Source organism: Battus philenor, unplaced genomic scaffold, assembly GCF_028537555.1.
Source record: "Battus philenor isolate CCGP_79_NKW_IND1 unplaced genomic scaffold, ilBatPhil1.0.hap1 SCAF_21, whole genome shotgun sequence".
In the NCBI taxonomy this organism is placed as follows: domain Eukaryota; kingdom Metazoa; phylum Arthropoda; class Insecta; order Lepidoptera; family Papilionidae; genus Battus; species Battus philenor.
Genome location: NW_027181684.1, coordinates 11,729,631 through 11,754,860, shown reverse-complemented (window position 1 = coordinate 11,754,860; position 25,230 = coordinate 11,729,631). Strand labels below are relative to the sequence as shown.

General features: G+C 33.0%; 2 protein-coding genes across 2 annotated transcripts in view; one reads left to right on the top strand and one right to left on the bottom strand.

Annotated features, from left to right (window-relative positions):
• Positions 1–11,095, bottom strand: part of Ncc69 (sodium chloride cotransporter 69) — a 69,086-nt gene extending 57,991 nt beyond the window's left edge. Inside the window, exon 1 of the mRNA XM_068766691.1 lies at positions 10,424–11,095. Within this exon, the coding sequence (XP_068622792.1) occupies positions 10,424–10,813 (390 nt within the window). The 5' untranslated portion in view covers positions 10,814–11,095. The remainder of the gene's footprint in view (positions 1–10,423) is intronic.
• A 748-nt stretch (positions 11,096–11,843) lies between these two features.
• Positions 11,844–20,135, top strand: LOC137923281 (arrestin domain-containing protein 17-like). The gene is made up of 8 exons (XM_068766482.1): positions 11,844–12,058; positions 12,194–12,346; positions 13,324–13,532; positions 14,878–15,060; positions 15,325–15,510; positions 16,824–17,384; positions 18,414–18,474; positions 19,696–20,135. Exons 1-8 carry the CDS (start codon positions 11,944–11,946, stop codon positions 19,788–19,790), a joined length of 1,563 nt encoding a protein of 520 aa, XP_068622583.1. The 5' UTR covers positions 11,844–11,943; the 3' UTR covers positions 19,791–20,135.
• The last annotated feature ends 5,095 nt before the right edge of the window (positions 20,136–25,230 follow it).

The window sequence follows — 25,230 nt, the reverse complement described above, 5'->3', positions numbered from 1 at the left end:
ATAAATGCAATAAAGCGAGGGACGCACAGTAAAACCTGCATTACTATCTTTTCTTAATTACCCAAACTTTTTGACGTCGCGCCGTCAGCCCCGACTAGTTCGTTCGTCGAATTCATCTTTTGTCCCCGGCGGTCTCCTTTGTGTCAGGTATTTGGTAGGTCGTCACAGTATTAATTATAAATGTATTTAATCCATCATAAATCATATAATTATTTTTTTATAACATTTGTATTAAATAGCATTTCATTTAAGAATCCTGAAAAGAATGTTCAGGGGAAGACTCAAAAACTTTCACTCTAACTCTGGACCTTAAAAGGAGTTGAAATTCGTAACAAAATTAACACACTCAAACCTACACACCGTTTAAAAAATTATTCCCACTAGTTCCCTTCTTGTTTATGTAATCCACGGTGAAGGTAAGATGGAACAGCCCTAGGGAGATGAATACCGGTATTGCAATGCTCTACCTAGACAGCGCGGAGAACTAAGAGATTGGAGTTGCGAATACTGGCTCCCGGAAGCCATTTTCTTGGTGAAATACATAAGTGAGTCCCTCTCGCACTCTCTCATTCTCGATTAAAGAGACAGAGAAGTAAAACATCATGATGAGATCACGACCGTCGAGGCTGCGTATATGAAACGTTTCTGTCGCTCTAGCATATAGTGATCATTGAGAAATATTTGTTTCAGCCGATGCAAGACTAGTAAAATCCGTGAAGGCAAACCTCCACAAGAACGAGTCATACAAAGTCACTTACACTGTACACCCTCACAGTAATAACATTCATTAAAACGCTTACAAAACAGAGTGGTTTTTGCTCATAGAGTGGTGAGTGACACTGTTAATAGAAACAAAACAGTATAGATAAGTAGGTACCTAATAAACTGCACATAAAATAACTAGTCAATTAATAATAGGAAAAATAGAATAAGAAAAGTGTAGTAATGTATTAAGAAAGCACAACCCAAAAAAAACTGTGATAAAAAAATAGAATATGTCAATAATAAAATAAAGAATAAAAAAAATGTACCTAGCCACCTAAGAGTAATAAGATGATGGAAGGAAGGCGATGAAAGCAAGAAGGAATGAAAGAACAAAATGGAAGATATTGTGATGGAAATAAGGTAAGAATAAAAGAAATTGAGAAGAATGACAGTGAGTGAAGAATAAAGATGAAAGATCTGAAAAACTTAATTGTAAACAAAGACCCTGATCCCAACTAATTAGGGGTACGAGAGGCCTCCAATAGTGGGGGTCATTAAAAAAATACAGAGTGGTTGAAATGTACTAATTTCCCAGCAAAAAGATTTAAAATCTTCACACATTTCCAATCATGCTGTATAAAGTAAACACTTTTATATATGGTACATTACTTTTTTTTTCTTTTGTAATCCTACTAATATTATCTTCTGACAGTACAAAGTCTTCAGGGACAGATAAAACAATAAATAATTTTAAAATGTGGTAATTCGATTTTTAAAAGTACTTTTTTTTCTATATTATCATTACGTTTACTAGTATTTCTAAAACTATTGATTTTGGATATATTGTACCATACATTAAATGACTACAAGTACACCTCTTTGAAGATTTTACACCAATAACCAAACACCCTGTATAATGGCGCCCGTCAGTATAAATGCTATGGTATTTATAAACATCGTATAACATTTCCTTGTATCTAGGACACATAGCGTTTCCAGGATTTACACAAGCACTACCTAATGTAGCACGTAATTGAGAATAAATTATATACGGAAAATTTAACAAAGAATGACTGGCTGAACCACTGGAATAAATAGTTGCTACCTTCCGATATACTACGAGAAGGATGGAGTTAGAATCTTACTGCTAAAGTATTAACATCCGTAATAGGTAACTGTATTGTTTATAATAATATTAATGTCGCTAGCTAGGGGACTTTTATAGCTTCATCTGAGATGAGTAAACTTGAAAAAAAATTAATTGGCAGCTCTACATGCGTAGTGGTGTGAAGTGTAATGTTGTATTTGCGACTTGGGGTGGCATTGTGGACCGCTCAACAATCTGAGGACCTGGATCCTACCTCAGATTGCTCACGCTGTTTGCGATTATGGTGGGATGCCGCCCTCGGAAACGGATCGTAGACTTTGGTGTGTAGTGTTTTATTCATTTTTGCTGAACGCGTTTGTACAAGGCATCGCAAGTGTGGCTGTTATAGTGGAAGCAGCGCTTGCATTATTATGAGTGTAGTGCGTAGTTTGTGAAAACCCTGCGATGGGAGTGACGAGGACATCTTTAGAACGCCTGATGAATGAATGACGAATCTTCATGATCTTAGGTGAAGAGACGACTCAAAACAAATATATATTGCAGTCGTCGCAAATATAAAATCATTTTATTGCAACTGAATGCAACGAGAGAATATATACATACATATATTCTCTAGAACGAGACAACTATTTTTTTTTCACCTGACAGGTATTGTATTTAATATTCTTTTTTTAAATTTAATTTTTAAAGTTCAAGGCGGTATTGCGATTTGTGAGCAGTAACTTCCGGATATAAAATGTCAACTGTGAAACTATGTGTTGATTGGTTCAACGTAAATAATTGATTCTCAAATACAAACAAACTAAATGCATTGAGTTTACATTCCCCAGTGTTAAAAGTCAAATTTGTGACTTGCTTATTAACAATCAAATGTTAAAGCTGAATCACTCGACACTTTTCTTGGGCTTTAATTTAGATAAAAAGATCCCATCTCATAACATTCGCAGGTAAACACAGCTCTACCGGTTTTGCAATTCAAAAAAGAAAGACAGTTAACCCGTATACTTTAACTTATTCCATAGCATTCCATCTTGTGGTATTTTATAAAGGGGAGTGCCACAGAAAGGTATTATATATTTACTTTACGAAAAAAAGGGGGTCTATTTATAACTTAAAAGCCCATAAGAGATGTTCTTAAAATTAGTGCTCTAGGGTTTGCCTCTGGATACTTATTTCTTAACATTTTATTTATGGGCAATAATTTAAAATCCTATATAAAAAATAAGAGACGGACGCCCGAAAAATGCAAAAAATAAAGTTAAACTAGTAACGACGAAGTTTCGATGAACCTAAGAAATCCTTTACGGGTGAGAGTGTACGAACATACAATAAATTTCCACGTGATATCTTACTTTTAAATATAAATTAAAATTATACTGTTTAATAAATCCCAAACTAACATTAATGTATTTTTAGTTCATCGAAATACAATAGCTTGGTTTGTTGTCCCATTTGCACGATTCATATTGTAACGTACAAATCGTAAATTGTTATTTTTTTAAATTACTTTTGAAAGTGCAACTGTTGAGTTTCTGGTCGGCTCTTCTCAACAGACCGACAGTCTTGAGCTTGTAGCGCGTGTGCTATCAAAAGCACAAAGTTCAAATCCAAACCGTCAAATACGCAGTTCCAGTTTTTAGCACAATAAACGCATGCACACAAAAAAAAACCTGTGCAGGATTATGGTATATTGGTGTAGCTCAAAATTTTATGTATTTCGTGTCTGGAATTACAAAGTAAAAACTCCTGTCGTATCTATATAATAGCGTAAAGCTTTCAAACAAATAACCGTGCTTTATATAAGCGATTTACACTTATGTAATGACTCATCACGATATCTCTGGAACCATAAGGTTTAGGTACTTGAAATTTTGTAGAACTAGTCATTACAACAAGTAGAGATCTGCTAAGAAAGGATTTCATTAAATTCTTGCCTCAAGGGGAGTTGAAGGGCATTTATTTAGTTTGAAAAGCGAGCGGAGGACAGCTGGTGTATGTATGTATAAACTCACATAAATAGAAACTATTTGCAAAGACCGGAATTTCGAGCGCTTATCGCTCGCACGGACCAAGGTAACCGCGACCGTGACACGCGTGTAATGGAATATTTAATAATAATTATTATTAATATAAATGCAATTGCTACAAAACTTATCAAGATGAAAACCGGATAAATCTGGCATGAACCGCAATATGCTCACATGGTATAAAAATAATATCTTCTATTTACTAGCTCTCCTCACAGACGACGATGGCATGCGAATTAAAAAAATAGTATAACATATTTCAAGGTGGCCACTTTATAAGGATGATTAAAAATAGGATTAAAAGTTTTAAAGCTTTGAAAAAATGTGCTTAAAACTTTTACATCTATAACAAATAACCCTGTATATATCAATTAATAATTGAAATAGATGAAGAGAATTCTTGTTGGTGCATAAATGATGATGCATTGGCAGAAGACAGTTGTCACTTGATCCACCGAAATGTTCGGATTGTTACGCTATTACTCGAATATCACGGATCATATCTTCTTTTTAGCTGGACGCCCACCGAGAGGCACAGGCCTCCCCCAAAGTTCGCCACCAGGATCGGTCTTGCACTGCTTGCATCCAGCTACTTTCCTGAACCTCAATCTATACCGTGTTTATTGGCTCTTGGTCGCCACACGAGAAGCATGCGTGCACATAGCGCACATAATCGTCAAGCGAATGAAGGCCACCATCACGGCAGCCATCTTTCTTAATGTGGCTTTCGACAAAGTCTAGTACAATGAACTCGTATACAAACTATATGATGCAAGTATGCCAGACAATATCGACATAATATGAGATTTCGTGATATATGATAGAGGCTATACTTCTATCCGGCTTTATGCAGCTTTAGCGATGTTTAGCTTGACATATTAAGCCAAAAATTATACACTGGGCGATCGTATACCAGATACAACAAAGACTTGCATGAAGGTATAGTTTTGACTGGACTGCTCGGTGGTGGGAAGCGGGTCGGTGTCTTCAGAACTAGTGCTACGTGTGCGGTGTATCGCGCCCAACGGGGGCTCGATTCGCGGGTGATTTTCTGAACGATGGAACAGTACCACGTCGAGGAAGCCACCAGGCAATCTGACGCCCTTGTGTCGGAACTAGGGCTTACAATACGGGACCATTTTTGTCCGTTATTGAAAACTGGTATTCATCTAAAAATAGCGATATTTTGGTATTACATTAGTTGATAAAAGTTGAAATTTTTAAGATATACGAACAATATGATTGTATTAAAATATACAGGCACATTTATTATATACATCGAGCTGATGTGCCAATTATGGCACCATAGAGAAGCGGCGGTGTCGGCAATATAAAGCGATAATTTAAGTCTACTGTCCAATGAATAGATCTCGTTTATGCAAATACATAAAGTATGTAACACTAAAATTATTCAATTGTTTAGATTAGATTGTTAAATTTTGCAAATCAGCTAATACCGGTTTTAATACCGGTATTTAAAATTTCAAATATCAAATACCGGTATTGAGATTTTGGTTCGTAATAAGCCTTAGTCGGAACTCTAAGCTGGTATTATAAACGAGTGACAACCAAAACCGAGGTGCCATCATGAGGGATCTTGACCCTGGTCACATGGAGCATTCTCCTAAGCGATTTAAAAGCTCAGCATCATGGGGTCTTAGACCAGTGATTCCCAAAGTGGTCTATATAGACCCCTAGGGGTCTATGACAATCTGCAAGGGGTCTACGTCAGCGAAAAACAATTTGGGGGTCCATGAAATGAAAATTGGGGTCCACGATAGTGGATCCCAACACTGATAGTACCTATTTACTTACATCATACTATCTAATAATATCAAAACATTCACATTATTTATAAAAGTACCTATGAAGAAAAAAAGAAACAGACTGGACATCATTAGCCGAGGAGATTTAAGATTAACCCTTACAAAATTGTCGCCAAATGTTGATAATTTATTATTAAAGCGTCAGGTTCATCCTTCTCACTAAAAATATTGACTTATTGCTTATGTTATTTTATTTATAGTTTATTTAATGTTACGTATATTTTACATAACAGATACAAAATTTTATTTTGATTAGTTTTAATTTAAATTCAATTAATAAATGTATAAATTAATATGTGTTTTTACTTTAAATTTTTAAAACTCAACTTCACTACCGTTAGAAATTTACAGGAAATCAATATCAGGTAAGTAGGGGGTCTACCCAACACGGAAAGACATGGCAAGGGGTCTACGACACAATAAAGTTTGGGGAACTCTGTCTTAGACTAAGCACCTGCACCCTGCCACATCATACTCGCGAAATCTGCAAATGCCTTCTAGTAAGCAGTGACTGTCTGATATAAGAAGTTTCTCCGAAACTGTGTATTATTTTTGTAGTGTTATTAACATGAGCAAAAATTACATCGCTCTTTTAAATCTCCACTGAGAATATTTCTCCGACATGTTTTTCAAGGTCATGACATTCTAAAACAGATTATTAACGACCTGTGTGACATATTGACCTGAATCAGATAAGCATTTAAATCCGCTATTTCAATGTACACAGAGCCGATAATTGCATAGCGCTATGCAGTCATACCACACGCATTATAAAGCCCGTGAAGCTTCTATTAACATATGTAATTAGCTATTGTATGTATTTACGTAGCACTAATTAATTGGATGCTACATGTCCTATGATATCACGGTATTTAGCATACGGGTATTATATGTCAATACTTTCCTTTACAGAATCAAATTACCGAATATATCCGAGAAAATTAAACCAATAATCTAATATATAAAATTCTCGTGTCAAGGTGTTCGAACTTGAACTCCTCCGAAACGGCTTGACCGATTTTTACCAAATTTTATATGCGTATTCAGTATGTCTGAGAATCGGCTACTATCTATTTTTCATACCCCTAAGTGATTAGGGTGGTCCACCCCTAAATTTTATTTTTAATTTTTTAGACAATTTTTTTGGTTTTTATTTTATTATGATACAGCATACAAAAATACATACAAACCTAAATTTTCACCCCTCTACGATCAACCCTTATCTTACATTTGTTAATTAAAAACTTTAATTTTTTTTGCAAAACAACGTTTGCGGGATCAGCTAGTAATATATATAAAAACATGTACTTAAATATACATCGTATCAATGTCTTAAGTTTACTAAGGTGCTTAACAAAGTCTTTTTGAAATAATAAGTATTTTTCCCACTTTTATACGATATTTTGTAATTCAAAATTATGGTCATCTTTACTACTGCGCAAATCGTTTTGATACGTGACACGATGGCATATATGGTCCTTCAGTCATGCAAAATGATGTTTCATCATCTTCATCTAAGCCAGTGTTTCCCGACGTGGATCCAATTTGATTAACAAGTCGGCACAAGGCGGCACAAGGCGTGGCACATAAGAGATCGTTACACACTAATCTAAGACGTAAAACATCCACTACTTAAGAAAAGGACCAATATATAGCTACTTCCGCACATGCAGTAGTAGACGTGCAATAAAGTGCACCGCCCGCCAGCCCGCTGATAAATGCGCATGCGGCAAACAATGCGAATTACACAACTATCACCGCTGAATCACTCAACACGTGTTTCACCCCTCCACGTGGCATCTTCAGGAGTAATGTTACACCGATAAGTGCCAAACACAGAATGCTCTAATCACTCTAATCACTAACGACTACTACTGCATGTGCGGAAGTAGCTATATATTGGTCCTTTTCTTACTTAGGATGGACTTCCACAAAATAACGCCTGAATCCATTAGATACATCCACTACTGGCCACCTTTCCCATAGATTTCCAATAAGACAAGTTATAGTGGCACCGTCTTCCGTTGACATTTAGAATGACGTATGTCCACCTTTTAGGTAGACTTCCTAAATTGCGCAAGGGGATATATAAATTGAGGACTACGGAGTCTACAATTATTTTAAAAAAAATATTTATTCCAATAAATTTCATTTAATTAAATCATGATGAAAATATAAAACAACTTAATCAACCAAGCAAAGTTTTTAAATTAGAATAATAGTAGAATTTTTAAACAGAAAGTGTCTTGGATTATTTATTTTATAATCACATAATATTGCCGTCATTTGAGCAAGGAGGCGAAGGCGCAAGTTCCTGAATACGAAAGTACGCGCGAACCCAATTGTCTGTCCTTGTCACGAGAACCAGTTCGACTACCAGATCTTTAATTAATTATTTTAATAATTTTATAACATTGTCACGCCTTTGGCTTGTGTACATACAACATGCTAAACGCGACACCTAATTTATTAAAGTATTTGACATACTTTAAATCGCACTAGAGTCACGTAGTGGATCAATTCTCTCTGAAATATATTTTTTTTAATTTCCCCTTACATAAGGCAAATTCGATGCCACTTTATTCGACCTTGAACATCTATTCATATTGTTTTTCAACCCTTTATTTCGTAATACTGAGCGAAAACACGTTAAAAATAGTTATTGATATTTTTCACATAAAAGAACAATTATTTATAAGACAACTTTAAATGTATTTTAACTCATCTGTACTACTGGTGTACCTAAATAAATAATATAGTTGCTTTAACAGAATTTAAGAATAAAGGAGTTTGCACGCATTACATCTGCGTAAATATAAAATTACTGCTTCACTTGAAATGACGCGACACAAGCAATGTATTCGTGGATACGGGAAAAGGAAAGATTAAATGTAATGCTCGTCAGTCTATTCCAAGAAATCATATCATGTCCCTTGCTTGTCTATCCCGTTGAGACAAAAGAATAAAATAGAATTACAGATAGTATTTTAAGTAAATAACTCTATATGCAAACAGAAGCTATACAGGATTGTACTTTTAAAAAACTTTATTTAATGTCAAATATAATGGCAAGATATTTTGCTCACCATAAAGCAAAGTCTTGATTCTTTGCTCTATGGCACTGTATCAAATCTTTTTCGTTCCATTACCCCTTAAATATCCTGCAATATGTCCATCTCTAATAACTGCACACTGATACACAAGAATGTGCATTTTTGTTAAGGTCTATGCATTGTCAATATGACCTTAGCTGTATTATTATTATTATTAGCTTATCTATTGAGGACAGATTACCTTAATAGTCATTGGAAAACTCTGAATGTAAACCGCTTATAACAAACCTTACAGAAAATTTATGAGACCGGCCTGTCCAGCCATGTCAAACAGTAGGCATCTTACAGCTGAAGTAATGATGATGATTGAGTCAACAGTCTTGTGATTTATAGAGTCACTATAGGAGTCCCTTTAAGTACATTAATAAATGGTATATATTACTTATTCTTGTACTATTATCTAATGTTTTCTAGGATATTCTTAAAATATTTGGTGGATCAGGGTTCTGCAATGAACTTCAACAACCAAACATGAGTTTATTTATATTCATTTCACACCATTTCTAACATTAACAATATAATTTTAACTAGCAACCCTGCATATCTCCTAGGCTACTCTAAGCAAATACTGTTCTATGATTTAAAAAAATGATATTGGATTTAGATATATACCTATTAGGTCTATTTCTATAACAAAAGCAAGCCTGTATAATTAAATCATTGTTTAAAAAAATAACAATAAAGCTCTATGGCCATTTGCCACTTGAAAGAACTTCCGTTCTATGCCACAGACACAATTAAAATTTTTATTGTAATGTGTGTGTATATTTATTCTAACACACATTTTAATTATTGAATTACTTGATCCAAATCAACATCAAACATTGTGCTATTTGTACAAATACACATTAAACAGGATGTCACAAGTGAGGCAATTTATTTAACAAATGAATAAACATTTAAGATCATTTAACATGACAATCAATCAACATATCTTCTTTGCCATCATTGCAGTCAGGAAATGCCATTTTGTTTAACATTAATTTAAATGACAATTAATTAAATTACATTTGGTTAAATAATTATATTTAATTGATCCTTTATATACCTGCCTGATATTATTAATATAAAGATCCTTTTGACATTTAAGTATTGAGAAAAATTGTGACTTGCACGAATAATGTTTTCAGCTAGGATTTATTTTTTGAAACTTTTATGACTCCTCTAAAAGTTTTTAGAAGAGGAAATCAAGGATTAAAAATATAAAAACATAACATTCTTTCCCCCTTGGAAAAAAAAGTTTTAGTTAAATTAAAGCTATTTTTAGAGTAAAATTCGTTAAAAATAATCTTCATAAACAAAAGAAATATAGTTTCACAGGTGCTTCTTTATGGTTTCTTTTTCAAACAGGTTTTTTTTACATTGAGGTGAGACATGGCTTCTTGCAAATGTTGTATCAAAGAGTAACCTTATGTAAATAATAATACAAACAAATACTTGAATAATTGAAAGATGATATCACCTATTTAAGTTTAAATTAAAGAATTTCCAATACTTTAGAATTTTACATGTATTTTACTACATTTTTTATAAATATAGATAATAAATAAAAAATATAGTAAAAAAATATAATCTTGGAATTCTTGGTAAACATCGTCAAACGTTATGTCTTTTAAAAAGATATTTAAAATGCGAATATCTTACCTTAAACCTCGTCGCAGATGGGTGGTCTCTAAACCGCGAAGGTTTCTCCGCGTCTCGAAAGCTACTTTTCGTAACTGGAGACTTAGGATGGACGGAAACTGCTCTATCGCTTCGAGCGTTTGAAAGCAATTTATCTCTCTCACTGCTCTCCTTTTTAAAATGCAGGCCCGCTTCAACATCTTCGTTTTTCCCGCTCTCCGAAGGGTACTGTATGTTCCCGTTAGTCGCCGCCATCGACTTTGCCGAGCTTATCTTTCGGAACCTTCCGATAATCACATCCTCTTCGTCGTTTACCTGAGTATTACATTTCTCTGTGGGCAGTTGATGTTTGGTTTGGTTGGCCTCAGACTTCACTGGACTCAGTTCTATATCTTTCTGCGGTGACCCCATGACAATAAAATATTTTGTAACCACAGGTTGAATTTATAATAATATTTAAATCATATTTTGTACCTTCGTCACAAATAATTTAACCGGTAAAAGCTCACTTTGAATATTTTAGTAATTAGGGAAATCCTTTAATCGTTTTTATTAATAAAATTTCATAAGAAAAAACCTTATACACATTTACTATAAATTTCATTGAAGTTTTCAGTCAAAAAATGAGCGAAACTTGACAAATTCAAACAACGCGAAATCACCGCATAGCGGGACGTAAGCACACCTGCTCTAAACGACAGTTTGAATGACAATGAGATACATACACTCTTATATACATAATGCTCTATGACGTAAACGCACGAATGACGAATGAAAAGCAATATTAATTTTTAAGACGAATAATAAATATGAGATCCCTGTACTAGAAATTAAATACATATTATTTTAAAATATGCCAAGTGACTATTTGCTATATATATATATTTGTAAACGTGCACACTACACAAAAAAATAAGTTTTACAAAAAAATATACAAAACCTTTTGAATAGAGTTCAAGACCTTACAGTATGGACTAATTTAGTGGTAAAAATATTTTGTGGTAAATAAAATATAATTTTGAAAGGAAAATTAAAAGTTGAAAATAAAACAATATTCTTTTTTAAAGGGATTTAACTGTGACAAATGAAGAAAGTTTTGTCAGTTATGATTTAAACTTTCATTTACAATTAGTTGTGAGAGCCTTCTATGTTTCTCAAAATAAGATTTTATATACCGTTTTGGAATATAACCACAACCAGCAGGTTATAATAAAAAAACTGGAAACGTTTTTCTTTTCTTTGTAATAAACTATAAATATCTATTTCACCAGGATACAAATGTTTTTTACTAGTAAATACATACATTAATATTTAAAGTATACCATAGGTAAAGCGAATGATTATTACTGCGTATTCTTTTCAATTACGAGAGACATTCACTAATTCGTTTTTGGGAGTAGCTAGTTTCAATTGACAGTGACAAGTGGTAACTAAATGAAGATACACACTCCTATTTTCAAAATTGTAATATAAAAGTAGAATTTACATTGTACATTATTTCACTTCATCTGTTTATATTAGATATTACATAATATTCTATTATGGGATTCGATGAAGGGAGTATAATATTAAATAGTGACAATGAAACTTTTTATGCCGGCCAGACTATTTTCGGCAAATTGGTATTCGAACAGGACAAGGTCAAAACTTTTCGGGGTAATTTAAAATTGTTTCCTCTATTTTCCTTCTTTTTTCTCTAATTCCTCAATTTATCAGAGTTCAAAGAATTATATTTAAAAATCAAATATAATTAAAATTTATAAAAATACAAATATATGAGTAACTTTTTAGGTATATATGTTAAGATGAAAGGTTTTTGTGAAGTTCACTGGACCAAAACTACAACTCGAAGACATAACGATCGAACCCATACGCATGTAGAAAACTATAACTCCTATGAAGAATATTTTAGCAGGAAAGTATTTCTAGTTGGTGGTGAAAGTGGTAAGGTTTTAGTCTTAAAATATTTATTTATATTATTTACAGATTTTTATCAGACAAATAAATCAGCAAGTTTTTTACATTAACATATCATATGCAATTTAGAACCAATCAAGCCTGCCCATAAATTGAAATAAGAAATTAATTATGTTTTATATTTCCTGAACAAATGGCTTTTAACAAATGTTAATTACTATTAATTAAAAATAATCAAATGCACTTTCAACAGACTTCTACAGATATATCATAATCTCACCTTGAATAGTCATTTATTTTTATATTTGATAAACATACATGTCAATTTAAATCTATATAATTTACATCTTTTTATACACAATTTACTACCTATCAGATAAGTCAGTGTCTAACTCAAATCTGGTAGAAGAGACATGCAGCATTTAACTCCTGAAATAAAGAAAAAAAAATCAAAAAAAAAATATGGCACATTTTTTCAGTAGGTTGTATAATGTTAAAGTTTTTGGCTACAGAAATGGTCTGCATACAAAAACTATAAAAAAAATTGTGTTTAAATGATCATGATATTCTAACATTACTATTCGGCATTTTATGTCATTTTAATTTATTTGGTCTACAAGCACAATTTTTTTACACTAAATTATTTGAGTGTTGAATAATATAGGCTAAATATAAAACTTAACCATTTGTGGACTTTCTATTCAATGAAATGTTTAGGTATTTAAGAGTACTGGTACCACTTCACATATTTATAATTCAATGTAAATGATTAATATTTTGTATTAGGCTAAACTCCAAAAAGGATATATATTATATTTAGATTCTAGGCATACCGAATATTCTTAAAATTTTTGGTTGACAGGTCTATTGATTCCAAGCTAGAGCACGTCACAATAAAATCAAGCCAAGTATCTTTCTTTAAATTGATATCTTGAGTTATTTATTATGTTAATGTTTTTCAATGAAAACTTATGCTTTAAATAATCATTAGTATTACTTTTCAGGTGAATACCATCTCCAACCTGGTAAACATGAGTTTCCATTTGAATGTCCCATTCCAGCCAACTGTCCATCATCATTTGAAGGAGACCATGGTCATGTTCGTTATGAAATCAAAATTGTGGTTGACCGTGCATTCAAGCTGGATCAAGAGAAGTCAAAACGTATTAGGGTGATTGCACCACTTGACCTTAATACAAATCCATATTGCCAGGTTTGTTGAACTCTACAATAATATATTTTTTGTTATATAAAGATGCTAATAATATATCAGAGATGGCCAAACTACTTCTCGCAAGCCACATGCGGCTCTTTGAATGATTAGTTTTGGCTTCGATTCATTGTTGTATTATTTCAATATCTAAATTAATATTACCTATGCCATCTCATAGGAAATCAAAACAAATTACTGGTGTGAATAATTATTATTCCACCATAAAATTAGAAATCCAAACACTGATCATAATTAACAAACTGGCATCTTAAGCATTATTATAAGTGCAGTCATATAAGTGTGCCATTATAACTAACTTCAATACACATATTTTATACTTGTTTTTAATTAATTTCGGTAAATATGTTTTTTGTAAAAAAAAACATTCTTTTGCGTGCGTCTTTTGAACGCGTATTCAATTGCAGCTAGCAAAAAATTTCGAATTTTGAAAAATTTATTGCACTATTAAAGAGCTTGTCCTCCCCTGTAATATATTATCACCATAATCTTCATGTCAGCCTATAGATGACCACTGTAAAGCATGGGCCCTCCTCCAAGATTGCTACAATGACTGGTCTTATGCTACCCAATGACTTCTTGCAACCTTGACTTTATCAAGGGTCAACCTGGTGGAGGGTTTAACCCCGTCGCATTGGCTCATGGTTGCCGCTTAAGAATCTTTCAGCCACATCAGCTATTGGTTGCATGAGTAATATTACCATATTTTGTCCTAATTAATTTTTATTCCTTAAATGTCAGGTGGTGAACATTGACTCTACTGTTTATATAGTACTACTATTATGTATTGAGATCAATATATAATATAAATAAATAATGATCATGCTAGTCTTTTATAAATGCTTATTTTAACTGTTTTAACTAATTCCTACACACCCAATGCCATATGCCTCTTTGTGTTGTGTATTTTTTTGTAATATATTAAATAACATTTAATATGTATGGCTTCATTTATACATTGTATGAAGCGATGCCTTTTAAGTAATAAATCATACATTTTGACAATAATGATATTGAAATTAACCCTTTTTTTATTGAAATAGCAAATTTTTATTTTAATTATATGAGAATTATGAGGGCATTCTTGTAGTGTGATAAGCAGAGAGTAGACATAGGTTGGAGGAACGAAAATATTTAATTTCCTCAACACTCCATTCAATGTATGTATATCAGAACAGAAGACAAGCTGAGCGACTTTTAAGTTATTATTTTTCTTGCAAATATGTTAAATACATGAGATTGATTAGAGCTTATTCTTTGGTATCATGGTAAATCAGAATCATAACTAAAGAGATAGACTAGATTTTGATACAATAAACTGTTCCAGGAACCGATGCAATTTGACATAGAGGATACATACTGCTGTTGCTGCATGGGCAATGGTTCCAGTGAGACGGTTGTGAAGCTGCCTGTATCAGGATACTGTCCAGGGCAAACCATCCCTATTGAGATTAATTGCTCCAATCAGGGCAGAGTTGAAATTGATCAGATTAAACTGGCTATTAGGAAGGTAATAGATGTATATTAAGCTTTATATCTTTTTCTTTTTTCATCTCGAAAATTAAGCTACACTTTTATATAAATAATAACTTTGACAGGGTGTTCATCTTTAAAGAACTTGACAACCCTCTATAAAGAACATGACAACCCTATAGAAACATATATTTCTCTTTGACATTTTAGTGTCACATTGAAAAACTTCAAACTATAAGAAATGGTTATAAACTTATAGTGTTTAATTATTAATGAGAACCAAATATATTTAATTTAACAGAGAATAACATACCATGCAGTACAAAGTCCAGGAACAAAGCATCATTCCGAAGTTGTGGCGGAGATCAAGAAAGGTCCCATTCCCGGAGGGACCACACGGAGCTGGATGGTGGACATGAATGTGCCTATCATAGATGTCTATAACATGGGATCCTGTCGATACATTGACATTGAATATGACTTTCAGGTAAATATCGTTATCAACATTTCAGCTGTAGGATGTTCACAGCTGGGCATAGGTCTCACCCGATAGATTTCCAACAGAACCAGTTGAAAGTGTTCTGAATCCAGTATCTTCCAACAATCTTAACAATATCTATACATTTTTACATACATGAAAATTAGTTTTTCTATATTCGCCAGACATAGTAACAAAATATACTTATGATGGTTAGTGATAAAAAGTTTAGGATGCCTTTACACCGAGGAAAAATTTCAGTTTGTCTGCAGCTTGCATGTTGTAAACATGTTAACTTCCTCTTAGGTTGATTGTCCCTGCTCTAATATTTAGTACAGTTTTTAATTGACTTTATCTATCCTGATATTAAAACGTTATGAAGGTGGCATAGCTAAAAATCAATATGATGTAATTTGTAAGCAACGACTAAAAATTTTAGTCACGACATCAAGGAACTGACTGTCCTTTTAAGTGAGCTTTGCGGTCTTCCAATCCCCGAGGAGCCTTCAAGCTTCACTGGCCTTTGTGCCCAATCAGAAAATGCTAACTGCGCATTAGTATATGCCATGTATAGAAAAACGAAGAACAGATTGAATCAAATAACAAATTTTAGAACCATTTAAAATACTAACCGTGTGTAAACGCATCTCTATAGTTACAAAATATATTCACATTTTAAGAAATAAGTTTTTAAGCCAATATCTGCATACACTTGGTTGGTAATGCATATTATAACGTTTACGTATTTTTAAATGATGTATTATTAATTTATATTGTGCATTATTAACCTATCTAATTTATTCGCTTTTAACATTAAAAATTTTATTATAATGGCTAAAGTAAATTTAAATTTGAGCAAATAACTGACAATTTTTTTTAAAATTTTTAGTTACTTAAATAAAATATGTACGCTACTAGGCAGAATACATTTGGGGTATTTATTCTCAAGTAATAAAATAAGCAGACGCTAATTACAATAATGCGCAAACTACGCCAGAAATTATATCTATTTACTAGACTTATCTTTGTCAAATTTCTTCATTCCTTCCAAGAAACACAAGAATGTGAGGTACATCGAATGGTCAAAGCGTCAGTTCTGGGTTAGGCCCTGGAAGGATCCACTGCTCTTCGGAGCACTAGCTCAGACTCACAGAGTCCTCAAATTGACTCTTAGAATAAGTTAAACAATAGAATAAGACATACATTCTTGTATAATTAAAAAACAAGTTTCAGATTTATGAAACTTGACTCTCTTCTGTTATTACAATATTTGACATGTGTTTTAGCAAAATAAATAATTTGATTTGTTTTTCATTATTCAGGTAACAGTATGTCCTGAAGGATGTCACAATGACAGTGAAGACACTAGAGGCCTTATAATTGGAACAGTACCTCTTATTGGACAGCAGGACAATGTACCGATTCCTCTACAGGATCAGATGCCTAAACAAGTCCAACCAATAATGAATCAGCCGATGTTGAACCCCAACTTTTATCCACCACAAAATACCCCATATCCTGTTCAAAATACTCCTTATCCTCAGAACCCACCTTATCCTGTCCAATATCCTTATCCGAGCCAAAACTCTCCCTATTCCACACCAAAACAACCATATCCAAATGTAACTCCATACCCAGTTACTAGTAGTCCATCTCCATACCCTGCTAACACTCAGAGTATCCCATATGCAAATAGCAACGAACAAAATACACCAAATATACCTCTTTATCCCATTAAACCTAGTGCAACACCAGGAATGATACCCAGTGAACCAGTGACACAAAGTCCTGGGCTGAAAACTGGGACATTTGGATTCTTGCCTACGGGCAATGCCGCCGTGCCTTCTCTTCCGCCTGGTGCTAGCGTTCCGTATCCAACCACAGTAAGTAAAGTTTATGTACAGTATCATTGGTTATAGGTGTGTAAGCTTCAAACGTGTGAATGTATTGCTCATTTATTTACTCTCTTTTGCTTATTAACCCTATGGTATAGGAAATAATAAATGAAACATTACATTATCATTATACAAATAATAATGTTATGGTTTATTTATATTATAAATTATAAAATTAATAAACCTTTTATCAATTATTTTTTTAATTTAAAATGTCGCACTTCTGTATATTAACGCACGAGCATTGGTATCTTAGCGGTAGAGGACTAAGATTTCCGATCACCGGGTTCGATTCCCGAGATGCAATCTTATAATTTACACTTTGTGCAACAAACAAGTTTAACCCTTTTAGTGCTGAGGTAATTTTCGCATATATTCCATAAATTGCGTGAAGATTTTTGAAAAAATAAATTTGATGAGCAGGTAAGTAAAAAATAATTCAAAAGATTCAATAGGCTTTTCGTCAGTTTCACGTCAATATATAATATATAAAATATATAATATATATATATATATATAAAATAGACTGCGCAATAGTACCAGTGTCGCAATACCAACGCTCCGTACATTATACACATTCATGTAGCGACGATATATCGACGGTTAGCGATGTAAGGGTTAAAGAGGATAAGCTGCAACGTCCTCTGCGTACCATAATACCACACTCCGATCGCCAATCCGCTTACCAAGCGTGGCGATTATGGTATATCCAGCCATAGATATCTTCGGTTGAGGCTTATTCCTTGCAGTAGGCGTCTACCATCTGTCACTGCTGACTTTGTACTACCAAAGTTAATAGACCTATTGCATTCCATTTTCAAAATGCACCTTTTATAACAAGGTGATTGAAAATATATGAAAAAATTTTAAATATTTTTTGACAGATGAGCTATTTTCACCTCTTTAATATTTTGTACCATATATAAAGCAAAAAAAAAAATAATTGTTATTAACAGAGCCTGAAGTTTCGCGTTTATGTATCATGACATATTTATATAAATATATATTTAATTCCAGCCATTGAACAACCCGTATGCTACTGCCAGCGCTCCGGAACCATCAACTCCTGATGATGGAAGTAAGTGCTTGTTTAACAGTATAGTTGTAAACGATTATCAGCCTATTGGCATCGGTTGACTCCACTATGACAACAGGAAACCTGGAAACTACCATGGTGTTATTATCATTACTATAGTAAAACCTGAATATTAAGAGTATTCTGTGTATAGCAGTGTTTCCCAACATGGGGCACACTCCCCATAGGCAGGCAATTATAAAGTAGACTCGACTCGAATATTAGGCATGTTACATTTGGGGGGCGTAAGAACTTTAGAAAAGCGAAGGTGGGACATCGAACAAAAAAAGGTTGGTAAATACTGATGTTTAGGAATCGTTAGCAACCCCCTGTATAGCATTATACGTTAATGATTAATTACTTTCTATATATCATAAAACTTAGAATTTTTAATTTAGTAGGAATAATAATTTCGACAAGTAGAAATTCCACTTGCAAGGTTGATAAGAGGGCGTTATTATCGCTTAATAACCAAGGCTTACTAGAATTATTATAATATTTGTTCTATAATATTTTAATCTAAAATAAATAAATATAAAGAAACATATTAATAAGGATTGGGAATGGGGTTGCCAGTATTATGCTAGACAAATTTAAATTAATATTTTCATAATGCGAATGTACTGGTTTTTTTTTCATTAAATATATCTGATATTTCGTAATGATATAATAAATCATCATTATCATACAAGTATATCAGCCTATAGACGCTCTAGGTACAGACTTTGGGGGAGGTCTATGCATGTCTATGCTTTTCTCGGTGTTCTTTATTTGCGCATGCGCGGTGCTGCAACCAGCGCTAAAAATATATAAATATATCAAATAGAATAAATATTCATGTATAACTGTCTAGTTTCGTAGCCTTCATATAGATATTTTCTAGAGTTTTCCAACCTTTTATACCATGCTCACCTTACTAACTCACCTTAGCCTTTCTAAAATCTTCCCCCCCCCCCCTCCGCCCCCAACGTATTTAATATAAAAATATATAACGTATATATTTTTATATTAAAGCGAAACTGTGTGAGCCCTACGTTGGGATACACTGTCTTTAGACGGTAAGTTTAAATAATAAAGTTTTGGAAGCGACATGCATCCGGCGTCATTGTACGACTTAAATATTGTAAAATGAATAATGTAGTAAAAAGTCTAAATTGAGTGAAAGTAAAGGTGAAAAACATTTGTGAAAAAGTGAATGAAAAATATTTTAATAAATAATTTCAGAAACAACAACTCCTGGTGGGGACGCCAAAGACCCGCTCTTAGACCCAAACCCCGGGTACAATCCTGAGTTCGTTGCGAATGAAAATAAACAATAATTCAAGTGAATTCTTTGAAACTTGTTCTTAGCACCTAAGTTTTACTTTATACACCCGATAATTGCTAATGCTTTCAATGCATCATTATTCCTAATTGAAATATTGTCACACATGATGCAATCAAATGTCCAAAAATCTGATATATACAGGGTGATTGGATATAGGTGTAAAGGTTTTGAACTGTGAATGTATAATTTACTGGTTAAATTTATTAATGCCAATAATCCCACATCGGGCCCCTGGCGGGCGCAACCAACACATTTACTCCGCATTCAAGTGAGGGCGGTATGAACACGCCTGTATTACTCCCGACCGTCGAGCAGTCCTCGCTTCGCACAACTTACACTACACTATACATCTACACGGGTGTAGTCACTCTTCGTGCGACTACGATGTTACTAAGATACGAGCATCCAGCGTAATTTTTTTTAGTTCACGGACATCCTGTTTCCACAGACTCAATTTCGATGACGCTGTACAAAGCCTAAATCGGCCAGCACCATAACTAACACATCAAATGCAAAAAAAAAAATCAACAAATTCGTAACTCTCGCTCACAGACTTGCCCGCGAACACGCGGGGACTGTAAAGTGGGGATATCCTCACCATCCCCCTATCCAACGACCGCCGTGGACCGTGACATGGATATATTCCATATTCGAGCTGGACTTTATTTTTATAACTCATTGTGCAAAATCATCCAGTGCAAAATCTGTCAAGTGTGGAGTAATTTGAATTTTTAAAAAGGGTTTTTTTTACTATTTACGACGTTATATTTTGAAACAATTGACAGCAAATGAACTATACGTTCACTACTTATTAAATCTTTTGTGAAAATCTAACCAATCACCATACTTAAATTTTATCGAGAAAGTTCTAAATCAGAGGCAACTGCATATGACATTTGAGCATAGACCGGTCAAAAAAAAAGAAAAAGCTTTTGTTTATTTTTTATTTATTCCTCTTGTATATAATATTTGTACACTTTATTTACATCCGATATATCCCAAATATTAATTGGATGAATCTATAAAAGAAATAAGTGTAAATAACTTTAAATTTTAATGATAATAATTGTCAAAAAAGTCAACAAAATGGCTGCTGCACGCATTAGCAATTGGCGGGTTTATTACTTTTTTTTTACGTACACGTTTATGATATTAGAAATAAGGCAAAAGTAAGTTTTTCCTTCAAATATTTTATACGAGTTTACAAAACAACTTTCATATATATTTACACAATATTATTTATACAGAAATCTATATTTAAAAATATAAAAATTATTTATTTAGTCTTTGGTCGATCATGAGGTGAATGACCTCCCTGACTTGACAATTCAAGTATAAAAAATGTGCCATATTTTTATGTCTCGATTTTGAATATATTCGTATTTATGGTATTATGTATATATTTATAAAATGAATACTACATCAAATGTTTACCAATATTGCATTAAGTTACGATTACATTTAAGTTTTTCAATTGTTACATATTTTTTTATATTTGTTATCTACATAAGATCTGAACATATATATTGTTTACCAGATTTAATAAATTTATTAATATTTATGTAATATATATACATATATATATACATATATATATATATATATATATATATGTATATATATATTATACATTTCTAAACTATATGAGCATACAAGCAGGTGTAATCATTGGTTCCTACCTTACATTTACGTCTGGGCATTATTTCTATACAAAAGTGTTCTCTATAACAAGCCAACATTTCAGTTTTAATAATATCCTAACTATCATTCAATCTCTGGTCATTAGCCTGCCACTGTTGGAACCGGAGACAATTCTCTCAGTGCGTTCATAGATGTGATAAAAAATAAAATTCTCAATACGATTTTACGAGCAGCCTTATATATTCACGAATGTACAGTTTGATTAAATCTTATAATTAAGTGAAATATTCTATTGCAACATTTACTCGATTTATATTTAAAGTGTATTTATTGTAAGAATTCGTGAGATAGAGACGGGACGGAGATAATATTATTGATTAGTGATGGGGTAAGCATGTGTTTACATGTTGAAAAAAAATACCAGTGTTAATTCTTCGCATAAAACTAAGGGTACCATGTCTATCGCGTTGTAGAGAGACGGGCCGCGTACGGTGCTCGGGGCTGACGACCCTCGTGACACGTTTAAGAAGAACGTCCACCTCTACTTACTAAACCAATGCTGCTTTAGAAGCCTGTTGCTGAAATGAGCTGATGTTCGCTTTTGACGGGCTTAAATATTTTTACTGGTTAGAGATTTCGCTGTTATGTCGCTATCCCTCTCTTTTTATAAATACATGAGAAGGTAAGCATCATATATTTATAAATAAAATCTCTTACATCCGCACTAAGCATTTCGCCACAATTTTCATAGTACGAACAGCCATGGAGTTGAACAACCCAACTGGCTTCAAGTCAAGAGTGAAAAGGTTTCTTCTAGTCAAGCATGTAGCGTCGTAGATCGCTTAGCATCAGGCGATAGATATGTTAAATGCTCTGCCTTTAATTGATAAATTTATATTTATCAAATAAACCCACTGACATTGAATAATGTAGAAACTATGGAAGAACATCTTTAAAAATTAGCAATATGTAAACGCATTTTTACATTTACAAAAGTACACTATAGTCATCTGTCCCTTTTACTTACAAAAATTAGTATATATGACACCTATACGACTGTTCAGCAGATAAAAACATTTTTGTTTTATTTTTTGACGATATTTATGAATAAATATATTTACAAATAAATAAATATGCCTTAAAAACATTTAGTATCTAAGTTGAATCTTATGGAGCTTGCTAATGTTAAATATTTTAAACTTTAAAATCTTGTTATTGATATTTTTGATACAAAAATAATTTTATTTCATTGATATATATTTTAATATAATTCAGTACAATCAATATTCTATATAAAACTAATACATTGTTTTTAATTTGACAGTTACAAATCGCGCCATGAATTCAAAATTCAAATTCGGAGTTTATATTCTTTGTACTGTCAAATTTAACTTATTTTAAATGTTTTTTTTTTTTATTTAAATCAGTATCTATTGTTTCTTTAATAATCGTGTTACAACATTTAATATAATCATTTGGGCTGTAACATTTATTTATGATAGAATGCATATTTTCTTAAAATTTATTTTTAGCTAAGAAATCTTAAATATGCTTTCACCACTGCGTCGTTTCTGCAATGCTAAGGCATCATGCAGTTATCTCATATTTAAGATGTCTGTAATGAGATTTAAATAAGTAAATTAACAATAGCAACTATTTTTGGAGCTTGTACATGTGCACAAACAAAAGTTACTTTGTCGTCTCACTCGCACAGGAAGGTGTAGTTATTTGTCTCACTCACACATTCGATCAAGTGGTTTTCATGATGACTATATCTTTTATTTTAAATAAATATGGATTCAAATATCCCACTCATGCTTTGTATAATATTATAGTGCTACTGAAACCGCTGTGCCGCGTCTTGGGAATGAGCACGGCGGGGCGGGGGGGAGTATCTGCCACTAATAAATTCACCGTCATCGCTCGCGGTGGTGGCTATAATGTTATTATTTCCATTACCTCCACTATGCCGCACTTTCTTAAGGCGCGGTACAGCGGTTTCGATAACTCTTTAACTTAAAGCGTTATTTAAGATGAAACTGCAACAATTGTACTTTACAATTGTATTTTGGATAATAATATATATACACGTATAGCTTACGTAATATAGAAATTTAAGCATTATTGGTTTATTATGAATAACTATGCAGCTTGTCAAAATAATGTGTAATAAGAATTTTGTAAAACAAAATTTTTCGACGCGTCATTGTAAGTCAGCACCACAATTTTTTTTTAAAAACAAATATTGTACTTAATATTAAGTTTAATAATGTCTAAATGACTGTTGATGTATTTTACAATTTCGATAAAAGACTTTACACTGGTAACATTATCTGTGGCAACTGTCATTAAGATTGAGTTGATTTTCAATACCTCCATGGAAATGAAATAGCATTTATTAAATTAGTACAGAAATTGTTATTTTGATTTTTGTATAAGCTATTAGCTATAAGGAAATTTTGTATGCATGTTTCGTAATGTTTATCGCTTTTATATACATTTATACACAGTTATTTTGATGAATATTATGAATAAATAATAATTATTAATCTGGTTTCATTTTCCTTGATATATTTTTTGTCTGTGTTCAAATATAATTAAAAAATGTCTGCGAACAATGTCTAAAATGACAAAAAGCTTACATAACGAACTGAAACAATAATTGCTTTTATGAAGATCTTGCTTTTTATTCTAATGTGGTTATCAGAAATTTATTTATGACGCTATATATTAAAAAACCGCGGTGTACTAAAACCCGACGAGGTTGTTTAATTTCATTAACTAAATGCCTACTCTCACCAGCGTGATCTTATCAATGGAGGTAGACATTTTTTTACTTTTTTATTCAGCCACGTTAAATTTTCAGAAAAAGTTACAAGCCAATAACTGCTGGTAACTTCAGACAGTACAACATACTTGATATTTTTTTGTTACTGTAATACTAATTTATGGTAGGAAAATTGTCAGAACATGGCAACACTGCGAAGCTTTAATAGTTTGCTATGAATATACTACGAAATGAAAATGACAGATTGCAGGTTTCAAACCTGTAGGCCTATGGTAGTTCCAATATTTGATGAATTTCTTAAAGGTGCTCAAATTGGCGGCTGGAAACGACGCAATGTACTACTGGATAGGGTGTCGAATAAAAGACTTTTAGAGTGTTCAAACTGTTTATTCTCTTATTACAAATATTCACATAAGGCCTTTTTATCGCTGGTTAAATGCTTCCAAAATATTCTCTTCGTATCATGTTTGAAAGATGTATCACCGTCCGTGCTGGTCGCAGTGTTCGTTCTCTTTAATGCATCGACCATGATCCTTCAACTGCTCCTAAATTTATAAATACTGTCCCCGAAGATCCTAACCGTTAGATTATACCGATGGGGGCAGTACATATGCTCTAGGACAGGGACCTATTTAAGATAGGTTTTGCTTCCACCATAACTCCATCACCTCATCATCGATTCAATTCTCGATCCGAACGCCACGAAGTTGGCTCCAATGTTATATGGATATGGCACTGGTTGTCAGGCATACTCACTTCAGATTCTCATCACAGGATCCTAACCTAAACTAGACCCTGTTGCACTAGGTATTATCTAGTATATACCTCTTGCTGAGCAGACAAGTACCCGAGCTGTGGTAACTTGCCAGTTGCTAGACAGGAAGCTACCACTATAGGCTATGAAGGCCCGTATGCAAGACCAGTAAAAACAACCATTCTGAGCGTCGCCGAACGCCCAGCTGAACACCCATGTTCAATGTACTCGCTACTTATCCCGTGTTAC